General features: G+C 33.9%; 1 protein-coding gene across 1 annotated transcript in view; it reads right to left on the bottom strand.

The window, feature by feature from the left end:
• LOC113502422 (putative uncharacterized protein DDB_G0277255) overlaps positions 1 to 20887 on the bottom strand; it is a 183257-nt gene that overhangs the window by 11342 nt on the left and 151028 nt on the right. The window contains exon 6 of the mRNA XM_026883987.1: positions 14880 to 15073. Coding sequence (XP_026739788.1) covers positions 14880 to 15073 — 194 coding nt within the window. The remainder of the gene's footprint in view (positions 1 to 14879; positions 15074 to 20887) is intronic.

The following is a 20887-nucleotide window of genomic DNA, read 5'->3' as shown; positions in this document are numbered from 1 at the left end:
ATTGCAGTTGTTGAAAAGAGACAACGCTCTACCCACTGTAGTGCTGTCTCGCTCCCAAGACTGCAACAGTCTTACTTTTAACATGGTGGTACGGGCAAAATACGGTTACAAATTATGTCTTTGAATTTATCTTCGTATTTATTTTTATAATTGATGGCTTACATTAATTTTACTTTGTAGAAGTGGGTGCTATGTGCCATAAATCAAGTTTGCAAAAACATTTACAAGGACATCGTGGATGAATTAAACAAAGAGGTTTAATATTGCATCAGCTTGTGAAGTTACTGTCATTATAATTCGATACGTTAATGTGAACTGTGAAGTAACTGAGGATTTATTAAAACACCGAACAAATGTTCCTCAACTTTGCAAAGGCCTTTTATCAATTTAAAACAAAAAAAAAACGATAATTTAATATAAGACTTGTAAATATTTGCGAATTGCAAAATCCTCACGACGGTCGTTACTTTTTACCGATAGTCAGTAACTTAGTGCAAGTACAATTAAAATAATTACTTACTACTTAAAAACCTGAATAGCTAATTGCTTCAATAAATTTAATCCATATACCTTTTTACCTATTGCATTTACGAAGCCTGGATAAAGTAGTAAGATAACAAGATACTTATCAGCTTTGGCGATCGTCCAATACATTTTTCAAGCACTCCGATTGGCAATAGGGGAAGAAAAATACTAAAGGCACTAGACTCTAGAGCTACGATGAATAAGTAGATATTAAGTAAGAGAGATGTTAAGACATATTTCTACATCCATATTATGTTGAGTAATCAAAAAATGATACGTAGCTTTTGTTTTTTTTTGTTGACAAAGGGTTCTGAACCTTACGATCAATCCATGTTTCTCAATGTAGGTTCTTAAATAGCTAAGTTATTAAAATTTGTATATGTTATGGGATATTTTTTACTCTATTTTTATTGAATTTATTAAAAGTGGAATGCATCCAGGATGCGAGATCGCGATGAATGCATTAGGGAGTTTCAATTTATTGTCGCGCATTTTTTGACGCCATATTTCTTTCGTTCGCCCGGTAATTAGAACCGTTCTAAATTTGAATGTTGAAATATTTTTTTATTGGTGCTGTTGGCTTCTTGTCATTTGTTTTTTTTTTGGCATAGATAAGAAATAATTATGTCGTTTTAAGTGTTAAATTGATGATTTTTATCGATTATTATCCAAAACACGCAATAATTTTGTCACGAATTGTCACATATTGGCTAATTTATTCGTCGCTTCAGTAATGCTTTCAAGAAAAACTCACCTACCTTTATGTTAACATTTTAAACTTTAATAAAATATAGCACACGGCTGCATATTTATCTAAAAATACAGTCATAAGGAACAAAAATTAAGGACCGTTGCTTCCTGGTTTTAGAAACAATATTCTATTAAAATGACGGTATCAATTAGTGTCGAGAAAACCAACATGCGTTTCGTTCAATTAAGCTTTATGCAGTGGAAATTCGACCTTAGGGTGTTGACATAAGAAGTAGGTTTTTCTTTTGAGCTTAGATTGTAATCGCTCGTTGTTCTATGGTATAATAATGGGATGTGAAAATCATGAAGCAGGAAAACGGATTAGAGTCTTCCTGTGCTTTGATCATAATAGTGTTTTCTATCAATAAATAGATCGCTGTTTGTAATAGGGGTATTAGGATTCCTTTTATATCCTTCCGATTGCACTTAACTTAGTTTTGTTCAGATCTGTTAACGTAAACTTTTAGGTTTACGTTAACATTTTAGGTATTCGTCCTTATTTGAGTGATGAATAATAAGATATTATGTAAAATTATATAACATGAGAAATGCTAGAATACTGATTTACGAGCCGTGTTGTTTTATGAACTTATAAGCTAATTCCTTTTTGGAATTAGCTTATAAGGCTTCTACGAAATACATAAAAATTGCATAGATAAATCTACTTAACTCATATACTCGAAATTATTTATATTTTACCATCTGAAAAGATATACAAGTCGACGTAATTGACCAAATATGGAATAAAGAAATACTTACCTACCAAACAGAAATGCAAAACATGACATTTTCATAGCAACAAGCGATAATCATCTACAAAAATTGACCATTCTAATATGACCTCTACAACTTCCTTATTTTTAGCTATCTGTGGTTTTTGATAGATTGTCGTGATTTGACAAGTAAGTGACGCAAGCATGACAGTTATAAAGTGTCATGTCGTAAAATTATTAATGATGAGAGAATTTGAATTATCATGTGACACGGATGTCCGCCTCAGTCTAAAAATGTTTCTCTCTGTTGGTTTGCGCGCCAAAATATATTTTTGTCAAGTAAAATGAACAAAAGAATTTACGTGACAATTTAGAGTGCAAGTCGAGTTTCAAATTGATTTTAAGCAGAAATAAATGTTAAAAAAAATGTTCATTTTATTTCCAAATAATCTCCGTTTCGTCCTATTTTGCTTACACACTTTTGGTTTTTAAAGGACTATTTTAATGATTCCTAAACCACAAAGACTCCGAGTAAGCATAATTGAACACCAGAAATTACTTCACAAATAAGCATTAACCAAAAAAATACAAAATAAGGAACCGATTTTCTTTAACATTGTCGCAATTTAAAATATGTTATTAAGTGGAAGCGAGCAATGAATCAACAATTTGTAAATTGTTTTAGTACAAAAAACTGTCAATCTTCATAAAACTGGCCAATTTGGCTCTACAGAGGTTAGAGCTTAGAGCGGTCATGTGTGAAATTGGACGACGTCCTTGAATCGACCATTACAGAACCTTAAGCAGACATTGTCAAATAATGCAGCAATGGATAGCGAACATTATGACACGTAGGAAGCAGAAAATGAGGTATAAATTGTTGTTATGACTTTGGGAGGAATTAGTTAACGAAACAGTTAACGGTGCAGTATTCTTTTTTAATGGGACTAGCCCACCACACATGCCCGTCATTGCAACTCTTGTAAGCTAAGATTTATAATGCAACTAACGAAAACGAAAACCGAAACGAAGGTAAAAAGGAGGAGTAAGAAAAATGTTCCACTTCCCTCCATGGCTAGCGCGAGACAAGAGATGAGGTATTTGTGCACTATACCTTAAAACAGAAAACTGTACACATTTCAGCTAACATCACCCAGTATCCCCAATTTGTACGCTAGATTAACTAAGCCAACAAGACACAGTTCGGTAAATTGGGATACATCAATAATAACATCCTAATTGATTTCCTACTCTATCACATGTAAATAAGGTTGATTTTCACATGCGCTTTTAGAATTGGTCGACCACATCCAAGAAATAACAAGTCATTGTAACAAATTATAAAATAATTATGTTGTTTTCGATTTCTTTTCACTTTCCTAGTTTAGATCATATTTGGTCTTACTTTTTGCTACTGTACTAAAATTGATAGGCAACATAGACGGTATAATTTTTTGCCAAATTTCGCATGTAAGCAAAATAACGATAAGTTTGTCATTAGTAGCTGTCAAGAGTATCTTTGCAAGGGAAAATCAACCCTGTTGTTCTATGACGTGCAAATGATTTTCAGCCTTAATGTGATGCGTGCGACAAAAAGTAAATGATTTCTGAGAAAATCTCATTTTGTTAAGCGTGTTACCTATGAGATGTTTATCCATATGATTGGTGTTCTGGACTTGTATTTAAATGAAGGTTTTAAGCAAATAAGGTGTAATCGTTTGTTTATAAGGGGCGAGAGTGCCAGCGATGCCATAGACAAACATGGAGATACCAAGTGTGAAGTGAGAATCTGTGAAATCGCTAAGTGACGATTAAAGATTTTTTAGCCTTGTCTTGATAGGTACAGATTTAATTAAATGCTACACTACACGCCACACTTTTAGATCGATTACACATAATATAGGAGACAAAGTAAAACTCGACTCGACAGTCATTAAAATAAAAAAATGGATGCTTCAGTACCTTAAAGTCCATTTTTATGTGCAGAATTATAGGCAATAAAATACACAATATATAACAATTGTTTAACAGCCAATGGATGGATCGTATTTCGGCACTATCGGAAAATAATCTATATTCTTCCTATCAACTCGAAACTGGACGAAATAGACACATTTCTGTATCTCTAATTTAGTATACTCTGGAATCTCCAATCTAGCCAGTTTCAGTAGGTGCGTGTCACGGTGTCATAAGAAATAGACTGGGCTATGTAGGCCAGCTAAATGTCAACAGTATTCGTAGGTGGAAAGGCGATTATTTGCGCTAAATTCGCTACTAGTGCACCTCAATGGCGCAATCCTGGAATTTATATCTATAATAATTGCTTATAATATTTTGTTAGAAATTTGAATGAATTAATATTATGCATTGCTGAATCTAAAGTATTTGGGGATAGGCCAAGAGTTGATCAATAATGGATTAAAGGTGCAACAAAAAAAGAATCTTGGTCAATTTTTGTTGTTTTTCAAAAGATAATATTTGGATCATTTTATGATATAAAAAGTTTTTTATAGCTATAATTAGGTATTTTATAATTAAGATTTAGCGAACACGTTTACATGCCCAATTCTCAATGAAAGAATATGAAATGTTTCTGTATATGTTTGTAACCCCTTCACGCTCAAACGAGTAGTACTGATTTTGAGGTGCTAGTTTCCATTCACAACGGCAAAAAAATCTGAATGACTCCCTGTAATCGTTCTTAAATGCCAGTAAAGACTATATTACCTACTCGGGATCATCGCTCACTTTAATACCTACAATGTAAATGTGTACTATCATTATATCTGCCGCATTACATTCAGCTGCGGTATAATGCGTCTTCCATATGATGACCTTTGCATTTCACTTTTGTTTTGCACCGCCACAAAGCCAACATGATACAGTATTTATTTAAGTGGCTATTAATTTAAGTTGTGGGACGAGTAGGTATATTTGTTTTGCAGCTGTTTGTAACTAATGAATTATTTTTTTAATGCGTGTACGAGAATGTAGTCGTATTTACACAAGTTTTGCAAATACTAATTTGTAAAATTATTCCACTTATGGGATACGTATCAATACCAAGTCCTCATATCTTATGTCCTACTAACAGAGCGTGGAAGAGAGATGAAGCTCTAAGAACTCACTAAACAAAAAAATATTTCGATTATTAGTGACGTTTTTAAATGTCTATTTATCTCTTATACATCATTTTAACAATGAGAGGGAGATCCTTTATGACTGTTAATTGAAGTACCTTTATATATTTTGCAGTTTTTAATAATTATTTAATCAGATTCGATTTAAACTCTGAAATTTCAATCAAACGCTTTAACATAACCATCTCAAACTTAAACATGATTCCACCCATCGATATAACAGCCCAGTTTAAAGTAATCTACGCATAATAATTGTGTAATTCAATGAGAAATGTTTGCATGAACACGTAACTGATAATTATCGATTTCATAGCGGAGTCTAGTAGAAATGATTGTCGGTCAATAAAACTATCGGCCCGCCTTTGTAATTGCTTGCTTAGCTGGTGTAGGCTTTGAAGCAGGTTGGTATTAATCAGGTGGGTAGGGGTATTATTATCTGGGTACGTGCTAAGCGTGCAAAACGGAATGCATTTGTTTTTAAGGTGTTTGAGTTGGTATTATAATCAACCTATACACTGCACAGCGACGTGTATTAACGTTATTTTACAGAAAAAATATTTTCTAAAAAATGACAGTGTCCCGATAGCGGACAACCCTTGTAACACCCAAGAACCCCAGATCAACAAGACCAATTATTCACTTTCCAAAATATAAAATCCGCTTCTCGCTTATAATTTTCAGAACATTCTACAGCAAAGATAATAACATTACCTAGTGCAGTGATATCTTCATCCACACAATTTCCTGCTACCCTATTTAAGTGGGTTAACAAAGTAGACTCGGAAAGTGGCGATCACGCGACAACTGACGTAATCTATGCGCCAAAACCTGAATATGTTTAGCCCAGATCCCCGGTCAGTTTGAGTGCGAGTAAATTGTGTCCTACATATAGCGGGTAGGCGGAAATTTTAATGACTTGAAGATTAGTAGGCTTATGATAAACGTTCAGCGGATTAAGCAATTAGAATAATTATTGTGTCTATAGTCTGTTGAGATAGTGTCTTAGTACTAAATGCTGTAATAATAGGCTGTATTGGAAAATTGATTTGATGAATGAATGAAGTATGACTAAGAGAGCAAGAACATGTAATCGGGAAAGCTTTGATGTAGTAAGTGAGGGTATGCGATAATAGTTGATTACGTTGGTTCGTCGGCGAACGTGGTGTGGGGCGCAGTGAAGCCAGGTGGAGCGATGACATTTGTGACGCAGCGGCTAGGGAATGTAGGAGGAGAGTTGAAGATTAAGTGGCCATGGAGAGGCATCATCAGTGAACTGAGATGATGATAATGATGACGTTGGAAGAGTTTTTGATACTCCTTAGACAGGTTGGTATGGTATGATTAACAGAGTTTGCAGATAAGGTATTGGTATCGCACTGGATTTGTTGAAGCTGGAAGACGCAGTGATGGCAGATGATACCAAGAGACGATGTTCGGAAGTAAGCTAGAATTTTATTCCAGATTTTTACACTCGAAGTTCGAGAATCGAAATAGCTCCTAAATATTAACTGTAAAAATACTTTTTATACACTGAAACTGTATCCCAATCACTTAAATGTTAACTAAAGTATCAAAGCACACAGTCGGGCTTGCGGTGCGCCGCATCCAATAAAAAGGCTCAGACCATCCGGACATAATGACCCTAAATCGATTCTAAACCACAACGATATAATTTTATCGATGAACAACCCGGAATCAACTTCCTATTTTGGAGTTCGATTGTTTTATTTTGTTGGAGAGCTGGTAGGTATAAGTGCGTATGTAGGTACCCTAGCAGTAATCGGGCCTTATCTATACTCAGAGTCAAGTGAGTTCTATTGAGTGTTCGCGTGCATGTCAGGTTTGCGATACTGAAAGAACCGAAACCAATCTGCAAAATAAACTTTGGTGGCACATTAAATATTTGCAACCTTTGTTTAACCTACACGTTTATTTTCATTTGTTGTTAAAGTCGTCTGTGAAAATTTTAACTATCTGCTTATCATGAGAAACGCCTGATAATAGAGAGACGGACTGACAGCGCAGCCTCATTTAAACGTTTCCGTATTTACTCTTTGGATACGTGCGCTTTTCCTCCATTTATTCTTAATCTTCTTCGACTCATCACCTTACCATTCAACCCTTTCTTTCTAACATCATCTTTCGGTCTCTCTTTTAGTCTTTCTCCTGCCACTATTCAATCGACCAACATTTGCATTCAATTAAGTCTCTTACCCAATATATGCTAATCAAGTTCTGATAACAGATGAAACGGCAGATAAAGGAGAAACTCTATGGTAAATGTTATAGAACATAGCAAGAGCACCTGATACCCTGGAGGGATAGGAAAAGCAGGCTGATATAAAATGCACGCCCATACAAATCGGTGACGGAATAGCCACGTAGTAGGGGCGAACCTGGCATTTATCCAGAACAATTTTATATTGCTAACTCTTGAGAAAACTCTGTTAGAATTGCTAAACTAATACATTTGTAATTTTTGTTTGTTTCTTTGCAAATTGGATATAATATGCTTTAAGTGGAGAAATAACAGTTTGTTCTTTAAATGTTTGTACTCATGCGGAGATCGGAGATGCTAAACTAGCTTACTAGGTGCTGCAGAGAAACACAGCTAATCTAACGTTTAATCGCGTTTATTAGTTGATTTCACACGAAGATCCACAGTCTTTTGCCACCTAAATAATTAGCATAACAAGTAAAGCATCCTATTTATTAAGGTGGCAAGTTGTATATGTAATTGTGACCCACATTGACCTTTGGATGTATGTAAGGGAGGCAACTTCCTTCTAAATATAACATAACATTCCCATTTATGAAGACTTTCTCGGACGCAAAAGCAAACGTTTCCATAATTCCTTCATTAATTTAAATAAGCTTGCTTGATGGGCAAAAACATCGCCAGTTAAGATAAACGAATAATTAAGATAGGGTTTATCTGGCCACGATCTGAGGCAGCCTATCATTACATTCAACCGTGAACAGATTCTATCAGCAACATAGATAAATGATAGTAAATTCAGTTTTAATTTGTTACACTTTTCACATTATAAGTTCATGTTTTCTGTGGATTAGGAGCGCCTTTTACACGGTACTTAGACGTGTAATTGAAGTCGTTCTTATCCTACTTATGAAAGATAAATAAAAAGGGAAGCTATTTTTAAAAAGGGAAGCAATTTTTTATTTTATTAAGGATTTAATAATTTTAGTGCAAAAATACTCTACCATTTTTTAACAAATTTAATTTTATGAGTATTTCATATATAGGATTATTCTTTTTTTGTCTATTAACCTTAATATTAAAATAATGAAAACCTGTGTGTATAATCTGATTGTCAAAAAATTAGAATTCGCTCAAAATAGGAACAGCGGTTTCAGACTGAACTGTTAACAAACGCACGCAACTTTCGCCTTCATCCAAATTAGTGTGACGAAAGTGTTTTCATACTATTAACCTTCACTATAAAAACTAAACACAAACAGGTGTTTTACATAATAAACACGAAAGTGAATTAAACACCTCATCAAAGCTGGATCACGGTGATTAATCTGAACTAGAACAGACTGAACTACTTACTGGGAACCGGTAGCTGTTAGGCCAAGAGATAGTGAAGCGGAATAAAATATCATCACTCTATATACTGGTATGTGTTGTGGGATCTTGGGCTATAGTCCTAGAAACATTAAATTTCTAGTACTTATGTTGTAGCGAATAAATAAAAACAAATGAAAAGAGTGATAAAAGCATGATCACGTCAAAAAGTGGTTAAAAATAGTGTAAAATTTTATTTTAATATTCCGAAAAGTGAAGAATATCAGCTTTTTAAAAAAAGAAGTTAGATTATATTTCAGCATAAAATAAAGTATTTTATCAAACAATTGATAACTCGTTGATTTATCATTGAAATAATGGACTACAGACAAAGTTCACGAACTGATTTATTTACTTTGATAACACAGATAACATCAAAGTTAAACTTTAATTTTAAATACTACTTCAAGTCCTAAATAAAGTTAAGGATCAAACTGTATTAACCTTGTCACAAACAGTAGGCACTATTAACTAGATTTATACTGACCTTTGATAAAAATAACGTTATTCTAATTTATGATTACAATTGATAATTCGATTGTCTCCGCAGGTGCTTTTATCGCAAAAATCTTAATTGATTACAAATTATTCGATTTTAAACCTTGAAAACTGACAGCAGTTGATCGAATTAGGTTCAATTCATAATACCGGTTTTTTTTTTAAATAATCTAACCACCTAAAAACTTCCTTTGCCCCTTCACGGATAGCCTAGTGATCGCGCTGTCGTGTCGCAAGTTAAATCTCGTCGTTCGACAAGCATTTGTGCTTTCCTCGAATGCTTGTCCTGAGTCTAGGTATCTTTGTATTTGACTTGAATTTTAGTGCGAACCCCCATCGTCAAAAGGATTGAATTCTTTACTACGGGAGATGTTAAACCAGAGCCTCGGTATCTTTACTATGAAGATAACCGATTACCTCAGCTAGTACCTCTGTTGAACCCCTCACCCTATTGTAGTAACATGGCGGTCACATTCGACCTTTCGCCGTACCACTTGAGTCACAAATGTTAGAAGGCCTTGATATTAAAACTCGATTGGATTTCAGACCATATAAGATTTAAACACCAGTTTTACGATCCTGTCTCGTTAGATATTGTTTGATTTATCGTGAATTGTTTACAATTTAATGTGAGTTTGACATTTTGTAAGTTACTTGAAAGTCTTGGAACTGTCAATAAATATTTTGTTTTATTTAAGGTTTCCTAATTATGTTGAGGCAACTAGTAATTAATTTGGCAATTTCGCTATATGATCACGTATACGCCTGACTTCTAATAAATGTTAATGCGAGTTTGTAAATACTCGATATGTTGCGCTTTATTAAAATAAATATATTATATGAATTTTAATAGTTTTAAAAATCGATAAATGATTTATCGCATGAAAGCTTGTTGCTTTAAAGTTTTTTGAATGACAATAAATACATCGTTTTATTGTAGGTTTCCAAATTACGTTGTGAAGCAACTAGTACCTAATTAAGTCTGACTTAATATAATAAATGTTAACACGAGTTTGTATGTTGCTCTTTCATACTTTGAATAATTTATCGATTTTTAAATCTTTTACTTTACACAACGTTAAACGCTTATTTACTAGAACAATTTGAAAGCAATTTTAATACTAAAAGCCATAAATAACCTAATGACCACGTACGCGATAAATTACACTTATAAACTAAAACCATAATTATCCAATGATGAAGAAATTACTCGAGTTACGATCTCTTGGCCTAAGTCAAACATTTTCTTAGTTATGAAAGTGATCATTTTACGAGAAAAACTCGGATGACACTTTCCATGCTGTCAGGTTTAATTTGACAGTAATGGCTGATCATTAACAGCATCTATCTCGCTTTCCTCTCGTCGATATCGAATCTTTTCTAATGATAGTCTGTTGGTTTATCAGGTCTAGGTATCGAGATATTGAGAGGTCGTTATGATAATTGGTGAATTGGTGATTGAATTATGAATATAAAGCTTTAAAAAAATATTTAAATAATATACATATAACGTTGTTATATTCTTCCCATTTCTAATTAGGGATAATGAATTCCAAAGTTTGTATCCTATTAGATATATACTAATTATAATAAATAGTTTCATTAAGTTGCGGTATAATAAACATAGTCTAAGTAAATCTTATATTTCTTCTTAATTTTAAATAATATTTTCGATTCTGTACACTACATATTTTGCACAATTCATTGCCTACTCTATACACAAAAAAAAAACGATACTAAGTGCTTACAAAAACGACAAACTACATTTTCAACGAACACCTTTGCCGGCACAATTTTTAAAAACAAAAACACATCTGTCACCATTCTGACATCCGTCACCAATCATCTCTCGACTTCCCACACTGGACAAGTCTCTGAATAATATATAGCGCGGACATACTGTTTTTCCCTCGCTTCCCGGTCACTCAATTCGAACTTAGTTAAAAACTCAACGACCGCCATCTTCCTCGACATCTGTACATATTGGTCTCAAGCTTTTTACAGACCACAGCCATATCTGAAGATCTAAGTAGAGCATTGGACATTAAACTCTTTGTGGAAGACATAAGTCATAATGTCAATTGACTCTTAATAGAGTAAGGCGCTTCAGATGATAGTTTTCGTATACGTGCGATTTTATTATTTTATCGTAGCGGCACTCCCCTGTAAGTGAACTTTATTTAAGTGACCTATGTATTATTCAACTTTTAGTGATCCTGCGTTCATTTGGCCTAGACATTTATATGTCACATTTACAAACACAATTCAATTTTAAGAGTTAAGTATTCCGACATATTTTTTTAAATCATTAACGTAGTTTTCGATCTCTGCGGTCTTGTGAACTTTCCTTTAATTTTCTGAAACTTTTGATCGATTCACAACAATCTTTCGAAAGAGGGTGCTTACTTTTTATGCTAGCATTCTTTCATGAATTGAAAAATAATTTGCACATTATAAATGTTATATTATAAAAATCGCACATAAAATGACTGTGCATGTGAACAGCCCTTACAATTGAAGAGTAAGATTGATCCGAGCAGTTTCCTTTGCCTCGCGGATTTGACTTTCCACCGTTCTCATTACTTACATGCGAGTTCTAAGTAACTACTTACTACTTAATTTACATTATTCCACTTTATAAGTACTGATGGCGATATGAATGGATTGCAAGCAAGATATCAGTGGGAAAGGAGGCCTGAGATATCAGATAAAAAGGATGGAAATTCGTTTAATTGCTGAAGATTGAATTAACGCGGTTAATTATAGTGATAGTTAGAGATTGAAACGTGAAAAGGACTTTGTCAAAATAGTTTAGATGTAGATCAAAATAATCTAGTAATAAATGTTTTCAAAATAATTATATAGATTTCATATTTTTTTGTAGGTTTTCCGAAGAGTTTTTAAAGTGTGTAATTTTATTAAAATAATCGTGAATCTATAAATTGTAGGAGTTCTTCCAACAAAGTATTTGTTTATAGATTCTATTATTAATTTGTTAGTGACCAAAAAAATTAAATCTATTGGGAATAATCTAAAGTTATGTTAATTTGTAGGTCATAAATAAACTCAACAGAAAACAGTGTCATTATACCCACCATTAAACCGTTATTATCTATTTATAGAAGATAACCGATCATCTTAACAACAAGCAAATCACCATGAAATCGATTAAAAAGAAATCTAAATAAAAACGTATTATAATCACACAAAACGTGTGAATACAAAGAATCGTCTTGTGTTAACATTGATTTGATTAAGAATCGAGTAAAATTGTAATCGATCATGACCAATCGGTCAGCATTTCTCTGAGAACGGCTTTCAAACAAAGAAATTTGTGCTGTCATAAAATTTGGAGTGTAACGGACGATCGTATTCATAATTTACTGTTATTCAGGGAGCATAGAAGTGTGGAGGAAGTGCCTATTTTCTCTACAGTAAAAGCTCTCGCTTTATTATATTACACAACGTCAAAGGAATTAAATCCTTGTGTCGCGGGAGATTTCATAAAAATACAAAAAACGTGCACAAAGACAGCCCGACTCAGAGTAAGGCTTGTCCTACAAGGAGATTGAATTAATTAACGTATGACAAAAACAATGAAGATAACAGAAATGAAATACAACTTATTTCAAATTTATCAAAACTTTTGTAAGGCAAAGTTGATCATCGTCTCCTAATATTGAGATAAACGAGTATCATTAATGCCACTTCCTTCAACTCTTATGTTCCATGGTCATTACTCCTTAAACAAGATGGTCACGCGCTTTCGTGTGACTGTCGTGACCTTAAGAGGTCCAACAAAATTGTTAAAACTGCGAATTGTGGACGTGAATGATATAACTAAGTGGGTCTAGATTACTAACCTAGCTAGACAGGTCTAATAAATAACTATGTTATTTAAAACAGTAGTGTCATACAACATATTAATAAAACGGTCCACTCTATAACAATTTTTAAACGGAAGATTAACATACCAACTCTCGAACATGTCACAACCAGACCAGTCCTCTAAAAATACACGTATATGTATAAAAATTACAAAAAGTCATCTAACGTTTTTTACACTCAATAAAAAGCCATACTAATTCTATCATCAGAGTTTTTTATTCAAACGTTCTCCTTTGCAATCTTAACTTCTTAAGCGATCAAAAACGACTTCCTAAAACCAAGAATTTGTTGTTTAACGACTGAGAATGCGTGATGTGAGCTAATCCGACTATTCAAGCTATTTAAAACTTTAAGAGCTTTATAGCTCACTCTCGCGTGCTTTTGATACCGAACATAGTAAGCCGTATACAGCTGCTAAATACAGCTATTCACGTAGGGTGCATAACTACTACTGGTTCAAATTGAATAATTATTTTTGTGTTCAATAGATCATTAATCGAGGAAGGTTTTAGGCTATAAACCATCATACTGCGACTAATAGGAGCGAAGATACAATAAAAAATGTGGAAAAAAACAGGGTAGATATAAGTCATAACTTATATCTTCTAACCACGCGGACGAAATCGCGGGCAACAGCTAGTATAAACATAAACATAAAATTATTTCAGTAAATAATCGATAACACAGTTCTTCAATAACTTAGTTTTTTAAAATGTATTTGATAAAACATTTATTACAACAGAGAGCTTTTTAGCAGCTACGTAACTTACTGATAGGATATTTCTTTTTCACACTAAAACTATTTTAGTTATTTTTATTTTATAAATAAATAATGGCTTAGCACAATATTCTAAATTCAAAATACCGTAGAATAGAATGAGGTTTGCATATTTGGCAAGCTTAAGGCGGCAGAAAATATAACCTAGCCGTTGGTATAACGGTAACATTGTCCAAGAAATGACCTAAAAATGTAAATACCAAACTTAATTTACATCAAACTGCTAGTCGGACTGTGCAATTCCGAAGCAATATACCGCATATCAATGGGAATGTTAAATCAACACGAATTTTCACAGTAACAGTTCAAGCAACGCAGTGTGGAATCAGGGCATTGCAGGCCTGCCCCACATTCCTTGTTTTTCAACCTTCATTACGGAAATTTAGCCTTTATATCCCAACAAGTGAAGGCAATTCAAAAAAAGATCCCGTGTACTTTCGCAACTTGTGGATTTGCCAAGGCAATCAGTTCGTGGAAGCTTATTCGTTTGACCTTACTAGCCCATATGGGTTTATTGAACTAGCCTGAAGAATATAAAACCTCGTGGAAATAAATTGTTATGTGCATGAATTTGCAGTCGTTACGTTTGGCTACATTGTAGTTATTTACAAGGATCGTTTTGCGAATGTTATGGTGAATCATAAAACACATTTGTTGGTTGTAACTTAAGTGGAACTAAGACATTTTGGCAACGTAATAACTCAATGAGGTCTGAGGCGTATTTCTTGGGAATTTCTGTTATAATGGTTATTTTTATGACAAACTGTTTTATACTCTGTTTATAACAGGTACCAATCCAATATGCTATTTAAATTACTTCTCGAATTTATACATTGAAATTTAAGTTAGGTCTTCTATCGGCTTGAAAACATGACCAATAACTTCAAAGCGCATTTCAAACTAATCCAAAAACTGCATCACCTCCAAACATCCAACGCCATCTATCAAAATACCTGCAGAACTCCAATCTAATTTCTAAAAACCCCAACATATCTTACCTCCACAAATAACGTCAGCTAAATTAGTTTGCACGCACTGATGCGTGACGGCGCCATCCCTGAGGGTTGTGATCTCTCCGTAGAGCTGGTGCAGAGCCTCCTGATCTGACATGAGGATGGTGCGGGGCGAGGGGCAGTCGTCCTCGATGCTGTTGTGGTGCCGGGACGAGGATCGAGACCGGGAGCGACGGCGTCTGAAAGTTTTGGAGATGATTTTAGTCAAGCTTTTTGAATGACTGTAGAGAATTGAAAAGGTTATTAAGATTTTGATGAGCTAGGCGGTTAAAATTATCCCGAAGCGAATTCAAATGTAAATCAGTTGTGTGCGATTGTAAATTTTTATAACTAAAAGGCAAGTACCTTCTAGTTTAATTAAGTTATGTTGATTTATTCAATTGAGATTGCAAAAAAACAATCTTTGTATTGACTAAAGATTGACAGTTCTTAGAATGATACATTCGAGCTGCCATCTTGGTATTTAACTTCAATCAATCTCTAACGCATTCATTCATTCCTTCTGTCATACTGTGTGGTAGGATCCAGACGTGTTGCTTCCAAGTTTTTTAAAGAGGAAATATAAAATTGTTTTACGGGTGACTGAGTGTTTTTATTGTCGGCCCCTACCTAAAATTCAATAGGTTATGGGCCCAGTGTGCGCGAGTGTTAAATAATTTCCACTGTTAAATTCATCTCTATTCAAATAATAACCGTTATTGCCGAACAAAGAAAATGGACTTAAAATTAAAACGAAATATAAAACCGTTCGACGGCGAGAAGTATAGTATTTGGAAATTTAGAATACGTGCTTTGTTAAGCGAAATGAACGTTTTAAAAGTAATTGAAAGTGATCCAATTATTCGAGACAGTTCATGGGACAAAAGTAACCGAATTGCAAAAAGTATAATCGTCGAGTATTTATCGGATTCTTACCTTGGTTTTGCAAATGAAGATAGTACGGCGAAGGATATTTTAAAAAGTTTGGATGCACTTTATGAACGTAAGAGTATTGCTACTCAGTTGGCGTTAAGAAAAAAATTGTTGGGTATGAAACTGCAAGGTGATGTTACTTTGATTAGACACTTTGCTGCGTTTGACGACTTAATCACTGAGTTGCTTGCGGCTGGCGCTAAACTTGAAGAAACCGACAAAGTCGCTCATTTACTTTTAACACTTCCTTCAAGTTATGATGGTGTTATAACTGCTATCGAAACTTTGTCAGAAGATAACCTGACCTTAGCCTTTGTAAAAACGAGGCTCCTGGACCACGAGGTCAAACTGAAGAATGAATCCAATGATACGAGTGCTAAAGTTTTACAAGCTGCTGCTGAAGGCAAGAAGAGACAGTTTAGAAAAAGGAATTTTGAAAATCATACATTCAGTAACAACCAGAAAGATCAGAATACAAGGAAGAAGTTTAATATTGCAAAATGTTATCATTGTGGCCGGAAAGGACATGTGAAAAACGACTGTTATTATTTCAAGCGATTAAATCAACCGAAATCTACGGACAGGCTGAGGACAGTACAAGCAGTCGATATTAATCAGCCTTCCGCATCAGCTCAGTCATCAGCAGATTTTTCTGGTTTTGCATTCATGACCGGTGAATACAACGTGGACGCAGCCGAACGGAAGATCACATTCCTGTTAGATTCCGGAGCATCGGACCATATAATCAACAGGGAAGATCTATTTATTAATTCTGTTGATTTATCTATTCCTATAAAAATTTCAATTGCTAAACAAGGGCATTTCATTTCAGCTAACAAGAGAGGAACATTACACGTCGTTAGCAATATGGGTGTTCGAGGGACATTGGAGGATGTTCTTTTCTGCCCCGAGGCTCCCTACAACCTGTTGTCTGTGTCAAGGTTGCAACAAGCTGGAACCACTGTCATATTTGATCACCGAGGCACCCAAATATGTAAAGATGGTAAAATAATAATGAGAGGTAGGTCAATCAATAATTTAATTGCTTTGGATTTTGAGGTATCTGTGCATTTGAGCTGCTCTATGCCTAAAGTGTATAATGTTATGATAAATAATTATGAGTTATGGCATAAGCGGTTAGGTCACATGAGTAAAAGTAAATTTTTAGAGTTGAAAAATAATAAAATGACTTCTGATATTAATTTGATTGACAAAGTGATACCGGGCGATAGTTTATGTGAATCTTGTATTTATGGAAAACAAAGTAGGCTACCATTTAATCAGAACAAAGATAAAAGTTATATTCAGCGACCTTTATATGTTGTGCATACTGACGTATGCGGTCCAATCACTCCTTCAACAATTAACAACAAAAATTATTTTGTTTTATTTGTTGATCAGTATACTCACTACTGTGTTGTGTATCTATTAACGCATAAATCAGACGTGTTTTCTGCATTTAAAGATTTTGTGTCAAAAAGCGAGGCGAGATTCAATTTAAAAATAGTTTACTTATATTGTGATAATGGTAGAGAATATTTATCTAACGATATGAAAGATTATTGTGTTGAAAAGGGAATAACTTATCATTTCACAGTTCCAAGAACACCTCAATTAAATGGTGTTTCCGAACGAATGGTAAGAAGTATTACTGAAAAAGCTCGTTCTATTTTAAATGGTGCAAATCTTCCAAAATTATTTTGGGGTGAAGCTGTGTTAACCGCTGTGTATTTAATTAATTTAACTCCAACAAATGCTATAAAATCATCCAAAACACCATTTGAAATGTGGCATAATAGAAAACCACAGATAAAATATTTAAAAGTTTTTGGTTCTACTGTTTATGTGCATGATAAAATTTTTAAAACGAAATTCGATGTTAAGTCGTGGAAAGGTATACTTATGGGATACGAACCAAATGGATATAAAGTTTGGAATCCTGAATGCGAAAAATTTATTACTGTCAGAGATGTTATTGTTGATGAGACCAATTTTCTTCAATCCAGGCCAATATTGCAGCCTGAAGAGAATGTTGTAAATTCTCGTGTAGATATTAACATTGACAAGAATTGTAAGTCAATGAAGTCTCAAAATACTGACAGGGGTGAATCAGATAGTTCTAAATCTGATGATTATGAGAGTCCTCATAAAATTCGCAAAAGTAACCACGACACAATAGAATCGGAGCAAATAAATACACGTTCCGTCATTGGTGATGACAATACAAACAGTAATGTTGAGCTTCGTAGGAGTGATAGACTCAAGGGTCGTCCTTCTGTTCCTTCTAAAAAATTCGATGATTACCTTATGTGTACTCAAACAATTTTGTATGATGTACCAAATTCATTTCTTGAGATTAAAACTCGACATGATAGAGCTCAGTGGGAAAGTGCAATTGATGACGAATTAAATTCATTATTATTAAATAAAACATGGTCTTTGGTACCGCGACCGAATGGTAAAAATATTGTAGATTGCAAATGGATTTTTAGTATCAAAAATGATGAATTCGGAAAACCTTTACGTTACAAAGCTAGACTTGTTGCTAGGGGCTTTAGTCAGCAATATCTCATTGATTATAATGAGACCTTTGCACCTGTTGCCAGAATAGCTAGTTTTAGGTTCCTTATTGCTTTTGCTAATCAATATAAATTGCTAATTCACCATATGGATGTAAAAACTGCATTTCTTAACGGGGAATTAAAAGAAGAGATTTATATGAAAGTTCCAGAGGGTATATCTTGCAAAAAGGATTATGTGTGCAAACTAAATAAAGCGTTATATGGGCTTAAGCAGGCAGCTAGGTGTTGGTTTGAAATTTTTGAGCAGTCACTTAAAGAGAAAGGTTTTCAAAATTCATCAGTAGATAGGTGTATTTATATACTAAATAAAGGAGATATACAAAGTAATATTTATGTGATACTTTATGTTGACGATTTGGTTATAATTAGTGCTAATAAAATAACAATAGATGATTTTAAAATGTATTTAATGAGTAAATTTAAGATGACAGATTTGCAAGAAATAAAATTGTTTCTCGGAATTAAAGTCACTCGTTCTAATGATATGTTGATGTTAGATCAAAGTGCTTATATTAAAACAATTTTAGCTAAATTTGGCATGCAGGATTGTAAACCTGTAAAAACGCCTTTAGAGAGCAAACTTGATTATGAAGCACTAAATTCAGACGATAATTACAATGCTCCATGTCGTAATGTAATAGGTTGTCTGATGTATATAATGTTATGTACTCGACCCGACTTGAGTACTAGTGTTAATATACTGAGTAGGTATACAAATAAAAATAATAAAGAATTGTGGAAATGTCTTAAAAGGGTACTTAGATATTTAAAAGGCACAAGTGATTTGAAACTAATTTACAAGAGGTGTGAGTATAATCAGATCTTAACTGGTTATGTAGACTCCGATTGGGGGGGTAATGATACAAATGACAGAAAGAGTACAACCGGGTATATATTTAAATTATTTGAGAAATGTACAATAACCTGGAATACTAAGAAACAACAGTCAGTTGCAGCCTCTTCCACTGAGGCTGAGTATATGGCTTTATATGAAGCTGTCAAAGAAGCCTTATGGCTTAAGTCCTTAGCATATAGTATTCATATTATTATTCCTACTCCTATTATAATATATGAGGACAATAATGGCTGTATTAGCATAGCAAACAATCCGACTAATCATAAGCGGACAAAACACATAGATATAAAGTATCATTTTTCTAGGGAACAAATAGAGAAAAATGTAATCAAGCTTAATTACATTCCCACAGGTCAACAATTGGCAGATGCACTGACAAAGCCGTTGCCTGCAGTGACGTTCCACGAAATGACACAAAATATGGGCTTGCAGTAAAGAGTTATGATTTTTAAACTTATGTTGTGATTTGTCATTGATGTTCCTACTGTTATATTGATTATATTATTATTGATTGTTTTGATGAAATGATCTGATAAGGTTTTACTGGGTTTTCCTTATCCAAGCAACAAATGTTGGATCATAATTATAATTGTATTTTTCCCAGACCTACTTGGAAGATATACAGTTCTGGTTAGGAAGATTGTTATTATACTCCAGATTATTTTTTGAGGGGGCGTGTTGATTTATTCAATTGAGATTGCAAAAAACAATCTTTGTATTGACTAAAGATTGACAGTTCTTAGAATGATACATTCGAGCTGCCATCTTGGTATTTAACTTCAATCAATCTCTAACGCATTCATTCATTCCTTCTGTCATACTGTGTGGTAGGATCCAGACGTGTTGCTTCCAAGTTTTTTAAAGAGGAAATATAAAATTGTTTTACGGGTGACTGAGTGTTTTTATTGTCGGCCCCTACCTAAAATTCAATAAGTTACAATCACAAATCTATCTATATTTATAATTTCAAAATCTTTAACCATTTCATGTCCTTTCAATCTAGTTCTTTCACTAAGATACGATAAGGAGTAAGGTAAAGTTCTAAATCGACAAAAAAAACAGTAAAATTAAACACCCGAGACCGCAAATACCATCTCACAAGAAAAGAAAGGAAACTAATTAAGAAACAATGTGCAAACTTTTTACAGTAAACCTACAGAACCAGGTTTAAGTTATTCAAGATATGCACAAGTTTGGCCTCGTTTTGATAACGAGAACTGGTAGCTGATCGCAGTCGCAACTTGATATCGATAAGATTCCGGCTCTTCTGATGCTTGGAATGTTGCTGCAATCGATAAAAGATCCGCATTTCATTTAGATTCTGCGAAAACCCGTATTGCATGCATTACATTAACGTTTGTTGAGACCTACTGTGATCGCAATCATAGAAATCTTTATTTTGAAAAAGTGCATTTTTAATGTGTTTGTTGAGAGAATTCTCATAATTTTGATGCGATACCAGTGACGGGTGAATATGAAACGTCAAACAGTTTTAAATCGCCCTAAATTTTCGTATAGTTTCTCAAGTATGGGATCGCTCAGCAGATTGAGTAGCATATGTTTAAAAATACCTTTAAGGTGTGATTATTTTATTGTCAGAGGCCTGTGCACAGCAGTGGGACGATTAGGCTGGTGTTATTACC

Source organism: Trichoplusia ni, chromosome 17 (genome assembly GCF_003590095.1).
Source record: "Trichoplusia ni isolate ovarian cell line Hi5 chromosome 17, tn1, whole genome shotgun sequence".
Taxonomy (NCBI): Eukaryota; Metazoa; Arthropoda; class Insecta; order Lepidoptera; family Noctuidae; genus Trichoplusia; species Trichoplusia ni.
Note: the sequence above shows the minus strand (reverse complement) of the source record. Positions and strands in the feature narration are given on the sequence as shown.